The sequence below is a fragment of the Sylvia atricapilla genome, unplaced genomic scaffold (genome assembly GCF_009819655.1).
Source record: "Sylvia atricapilla isolate bSylAtr1 unplaced genomic scaffold, bSylAtr1.pri scaffold_168_arrow_ctg1, whole genome shotgun sequence".
In the NCBI taxonomy this organism is placed as follows: Eukaryota; Metazoa; Chordata; class Aves; order Passeriformes; family Sylviidae; genus Sylvia; species Sylvia atricapilla.
Window position 1 is genome coordinate 24,887 of NW_027077096.1, and position 6,000 is coordinate 30,886.

Sequence of the window (6,000 nt, forward strand, 5' to 3'; positions counted from 1 at the left end):
GAACCCCAAAAACCTTCCTAAACACCCGCAAACCCTCCCTGAACCCCAAATTCCCCTTGAATCCCAAACCCCCCAGTGACCCCAACCCCCCCCGACCCCCAACCCTTCCTGAACCCCCCCAGTGACCCCCAAATTCCCCCTGAACCTCTGAACCCCCCGAACCCCAAAACCTGCCCTTGAACCGCCAAAACCTCCTTAACCCCAAATCCTCCCCTGACCCCCAACTCCCCCCAGTGACCCCCAACTCCCCCCAGTGACCCCCAGTGACCCCTGACCCCCCAGTGACCCCAAACCCTCCCTGACCCCAACCCCCTCAGTGACCCCCAAACCTTCCTGAGCCCCCCCAAACCCCCCCTGAACCCCAAATTCCCCCTGACCCCAACCCCCCCAGTGACCCCTGACCCCCCAGTGACCCCTGACCCCCCGTGACCCCTGACCCCCCGTGACCCCTGACCCCCCCGTGACCCCTGACCCCCCAGGCGGTAACGAGGACTCGGATTTCCCGCCTCTCCCGTCCCCGGAGCCCCCCGAGGAGGAGGAGGAGGGTGACGATGATGATGACGATGATGATGATGATGATGAGGATGAAGAGGCCAGGGCGGCGGCGGCGGCGGCGGCGGCGGCTCGGGGACCCCCCCGGGACCCCCCCCGGGAACTCACCTTTTCCTACATCGCCTTTCTCGGGGGGACCCCCCCGGGACCCCCCAACCGCCGGGAGCCCCCCCGGAGGGGCCGCGCCCCCCGCCTGAGCTCGGGGGGCTCCCCCCGGGGGCCGGACCCCCGAGTGCCACCACGGACCCCCCCGAAACGAGCCCCGGGACCCCCCGAGGGCAGGCTGGGGGGCGGGGGGCTCCTGCCGGCCTCGGGGGGGGCGCGGCTTCAGGAGACCCCCAAGAGATTGGGTGAGGATGGGGGTCCTGGGGGGGAATTGGGGGGTCCTGAGGGGGAATTGGGGGGTCCTGGGGGGGGTTTGGGGGGTCCTGGGGGTCGCAGGGGGTCCTGGGGGGGGAAATTGAAGGTCCTGGGGGGGGTTTGGGGGGTCCTGGGGGGGGGGAATTGGGAGGTCCTGAGAGGGAATTGGGGATCCTGGGGGGCATTTGGGGTCCTGGGGGGGTAAAAGGGTGTCCCTGGGGGGTTCCTGGGGAGGGAATTGAGGGTCTTGGAGGGTCCTGGGGGCTCCCGGGGAATCCTTGGGGGTCCTGGGAGGGATTTGGGGGTCCTGAGGGCCGTGGAGGGGTCCTTGGGGGGTTATTTAGGGGTCCCTGGGGGGGTATTTAGGGGTCCCTGGGGGGGTATTTAGGGGTCCCTGGGGGTCCCGGAGGGGGATCCCGGGAATCGGGGGGAGCCCCCGGGGGTGCTTTGGGGACCGGACGAGTCCGGGGACATTTCTGGGGGGGATTCGGGGGTCTCCAGACCCCCCTTTGACCCCCCCTCCCCGGGTTTTTCACTCCCAGAAGCCCCCGCGCCCATCCCCGCCCCTCCGCCAGGGGGCGCCCTGCGCCCGCCCCTCCCGGAGCCCCCTCCGGCCCCGGCCCCGCCCCCGCCGCCTCCGGACCAATCAGCGAGCGCGGCGGGCGCCGACGGACAGGGTGAGCGGCCAATGGGCGCGCGGGGGCGGGGCCGGGGCGGGGCCCGGGCTCCGGTTTCGGGGAGGGTCCCGCGGCCCCGCGGCCATTGGGCGGTAAAAATAGGGCGTGACCCCCCCAAACTGCCGGCACCGCCCACGGGAAGCATGGAGGGGCCGGGTGAGGGGCTGGGGACACCGGGGACACCGGGGGGGACTGGGAGGGACTGGGAAAAACTGGGGGAACACTGGGGGGAACACTGGGGGACAATGGGGGGGACTGGGGAGGACTGGGGACACTGGGGGGAAACTGGGGGGAAACTGGGAGGGACTGGGGACAGTGGGGGGGGACTGGGGGACACTGGGGGACAATGGGGGGGCACTGGGGGACAGTGGGGGACACTGGGGGGAAACTGGGGGGACACTGGGAACTGCTGGGGGGGAACTGGGAGGGACTGGGGACACTGGGCGGGCACTGAGAGCCGGGAGGGGACACTAGGAGGGGACACTGGAAGGTCCCCCGCGATGTCCCCCCCGTTCCCCCGTCCCCACGATGTCCCCTGGTGTCCCCACGATGTCCCCTGGTGTCCCCACGATGTCCTCTGGTGTCCCCACGATGTCCCCACGATGTCCCCGCGGTGTCCCCACGATGTCCTCTGGTGTCCCCGCGTTGTCCCCGTGGTGTCGCCGCGGTGTCCCCGCGGTGTCCCCGCCATCCCCCCCGTGTCCCCGCAGTGTGGGCTCTGCTGTTGTGGCGTGTCCCCGAGCGCTCGGCGCTGTCGCTGCTGGTGGCCCTGGTGGCCCTGGGCTCTCTGTCGCGATTCAGCGCCATCTCGGTGGTGGCGTACGGCGCGCTGGCGGTGCTGGCTGTCACTGTCCCCCTGCGCCTGCGACACGTGGCCCTGAGGGCGCTGGGCCGCGCCCCCCCGGAGCCCCTCGAGCGGTGAGTGACACGGCGACACGCCCTGTCCCCTCCCTGTCCCCTCCCTGTCCCCTCCCTGCCGCCCCCCGGGGACATGGCGGTGGCCCTGTGCCCATCCCAGGGGTGTTCCGGGATGTCCCTTGTCACCTCCTTACTGTGTCGCCTGTGCTTGTTCCACTGTCACCAACCCTGTCCCCTGTCCCCATGGCCATCTCCTGTCCCCTTGGCTGTCCCCTGTCCCATCCCTGTCCCTGTCCCCTGTCCCTGTCCCCATGGCTGTCCCCTGTCCCTGTCCCCAGGCCCGAGGTGGCCCTGCTCAGCCCCGAGCAGCAGCAGCGCTGGGTGCGGCACACGGTGACCCCTGTCCCCTGTCCCCTGTCCCTGTCCCTGTCCCCATGGCCATCCCCTGTCGCTGTCCCCAGGCCCGAGGTGGCCCTGCTCAGCCCCGAGCAGCAGCAGCGCTGGGTGCGGCACACGGTGACCCCTGTCCCCTGTCCCTGTCCCCATGGCCATCCCCTGTCCCTGTCGCTGTCCCCAGGCCCGAGGTGGCCCTGCTCAGCCCGGAGCAGCAGCAGCGCTGGGCGCGGCACACGGTGACCCCTGTCCCCTGTCCCTGTCCCTGTCCCCATGGCCATCCCCTGTCCCTGTCCCCAGGCCCGAGGTGGCCCTGCTCAGCCCCGAGCAGCAGCAGCGCTGGGCGCGGCGCCTGGCGCGACACACGGTGACAGCCACACGCACCCTGACCCGCCTCTTCCTGGTGCACAGCGTCCCCGAGTCCCTCAAGGTGACACCGGGACACGGGGGACATTGGGGACATTGGGGACACCAGGGACATGGGGCATTGGGGACATTGGGGACACCAGGGACATGGGGGCACTGGGGACACTGGGGACACTGGGGACATGGGGGCACTGGGGACATTGGGGACACTGGGGACACGGGGGACATGGGGACATTGGGGACATGGGGGACATTGAGGACATGGGGGACATTGCGGGGTATTGGGGATAATAGGGACATTGGGGACACCGGGGACACTGGGGACATTGGGGACAATGGGGACATGGGGGCATTAGGGACATTGGGGTCATTGGGGACACTGGGGACACTGGGGACATTGGGGACATTGGGGACACCGGGGACAAGGGGGACACAGGGAGTGTGAGGAGCATTGGGGACACACGGGGGACATGATGGACACAGGGGACACTGAAGGCATTGGGGACACGTGGGGGACATTGAGGGTGTTGGGGACATGGGGGACACACGGGAGACATGGGGGACATGAGGACATTGGGGTATTGGGGACATGGGGGACACAGGGGACGCCGGGGACATGGGAGATACAGGGGACATTGGGGACACACAGGGGACATTGAGGGCATTGGGGACACATGGGGACAGGGGTGTGGGTGGCACAGGGGACATGGGGGACACAGGGGTGTGGGTGGTGACACGGGGGACACGGGGACGTGGGTGGTGACACAGGTGGCACAGGGATGTGGGTGGTGACACGGGGGACACGGGGGTGTGGCGGGTGGCCCCGGGGCGGGGCGCCGGTGGCGGTGACAGTGGCGGTGACAGTGACAGTGGCGGTGTCACCGTGTCCCCAGTTCGCCTTCCTGTTCTACCTGCTGACCTACGTGGGGGCCGCGTGCAACGGGCTGACACTGCTGACGGCGGGTATGGAACATTGGGGACACTGGGGACACTGAGGGGACACTGGGGACACTGGGGACATTGGGAACACTGGGGACACTGGGGACACTGAGGGGACATTGGGGACACTGAGGGGACATGGGGACATTGGGGACACTGGGGACACTGGGGACACTGAGGGGACATTGGGGACACTGAGGGGACATGGGGACATTGGGGACACTGGGGACACTGGGGACACTGAGGGGACATTGGGGACACTGAGGGGACATGGGGACACTGAGGGGACATTGGGGACACTGGGGACATTGGGACATTGGGGACACTGGGGACATGGGGACATTGGGGACATTGGGGACACTGAGGGGACATTGGGACATTGGGGACACTGGGGGGACGTGGGGACATTGAGAGAATGTGGGGACGTGAGGGCACATGGGGACATGGGGGGACATAGGGACATTGGGGGGACATGGAGACACTGAGGGGACATTGTGGGGACACGGGGACAAGGGATGGGGACACAGGACATTGGGGATGGGAGGACAGGGACACCGGATGGGGACATGGGGACAGCCCCAGGGACATGGCCTTGGGGACAGGAGGTGACAATGCCACTCCCTGGCCAGGTGTCGTCTGCGCCTTCACCTTCCCCGTGCTCTACCGGCGCCACCAGGTGAGGGGACACCGCGGGGACACCGCGGGGGGTGGCAGGGGCTGTGTCCCCAACTGCCCCCTCAATGTCCCCAATGTCCCTTCGATGTCCCCTCGCTGTCCCCAGGCCCAGATCGAGCAGTACCTGGGTCTGCTGAGGAGCCACCTGAGCCACCTGCGAGCCAGGTGAGTGTCCCCACGCTGTCCCCGTGTCCCCTCCCGGGGGGTCCGGGGCTGTCTCCGTGTCCCCAACCCGCGCTGTCCCCGTGTCCCCAACCCGCGCTGTCCCCGTGTCCCCTCTGGGGGGTCCGGGGCTGTCCCCGTGTCCCCAACTCCCGCTGTCCCCGTGTCCCCAAGCCCCGCTGTCCCCGTGTCCCCGTGTCCCCTCTGGGGGGTCTGGGGCTGTCCCCGTGTCCCCAACCCGCGCTGTCCCCGTGTCCCCTCCCGGGGGGTCCCAGGGCTGTCCCCGTGTCCCCAACCCGCGCTGTCCCCGTGTCCCCTCTGGGGGGTCTGGGGCTGTCCCCGTGTCCCCAAGCCCCGCTGTCGCCGTGTCCCCTCCCGGGGGGTCCCAGGGCTGTCCCCGTGTCCCCAACCCGCGCTGTCCCCGTGTCCCCTCCCGGGGCTGTCCCCGTGTCCCCTCCCGGGGCTGTCCCCGTGTCCCCAAGCCGCGCTGTCCCCGTGTCCCCTCCCGGGGCTGTCCCCGTGTCCCCAACCCGCGCTGTCCCCGTGTCCCCAAGCCGCGCTGTCCCCGCAGGGTCCTGGCCAAGCTCCCAAGTGCCAAAGTGAAGCCGCAGTGACGCCGCTGTCCCCTGCCTGTCCCCAAGCCCCGCCCCCCGCCAGGTGACAGCGCGGGGGGGGATGGGGGGTCCCCAAACCCCTCCCCCACCCCCCTCTCCGTGTCCCATCCCCCCCCGAACAGCGCGGGGGGGGGTCACAGTTTAATAAAAATAAAAACTCTTGTGACAAAACGGGTCTGGGGGACACTGGGGACACACCGGGGGGGACACGGGGAGGGGACACGGGGAGGGGACAGGGTGTCCTGGGGGGCCGCGGTGACCCCTGATGTGTGTCTGCCATTCGCCGTGTCCCCAAATGTCCCCCAGTGTCCCCCAATGTCCCCCAGTGTCCCCCGTGTCCCCAATGTCCCCCGCATCCCCAATGTCCCCTCAATGTCCCCAATACACCGTGTCCCCTCATGTCC

General features: G+C 69.2%; 1 protein-coding gene across 1 annotated transcript in view; it reads left to right on the forward strand.

Annotated features, from left to right (window-relative positions):
- The window catches only part of RTN2 (reticulon 2), a 7,612-nt gene extending 1,916 nt beyond the window's left edge, over positions 1-5,696 (forward strand). Inside the window, exons 4-11 of the mRNA XM_066340250.1 lie at positions 480-902; positions 1,455-1,589; positions 2,300-2,507; positions 3,141-3,270; positions 4,100-4,169; positions 4,775-4,821; positions 4,927-4,985; positions 5,554-5,696. Coding sequence (XP_066196347.1) covers positions 480-902; positions 1,455-1,589; positions 2,300-2,507; positions 3,141-3,270; positions 4,100-4,169; positions 4,775-4,821; positions 4,927-4,985; positions 5,554-5,596 — 1,115 coding nt within the window. The 3' untranslated portion in view covers positions 5,597-5,696. The remainder of the gene's footprint in view (positions 1-479; positions 903-1,454; positions 1,590-2,299; positions 2,508-3,140; positions 3,271-4,099; positions 4,170-4,774; positions 4,822-4,926; positions 4,986-5,553) is intronic.
- Positions 5,697-6,000: the final 304 nt, after the last annotated feature.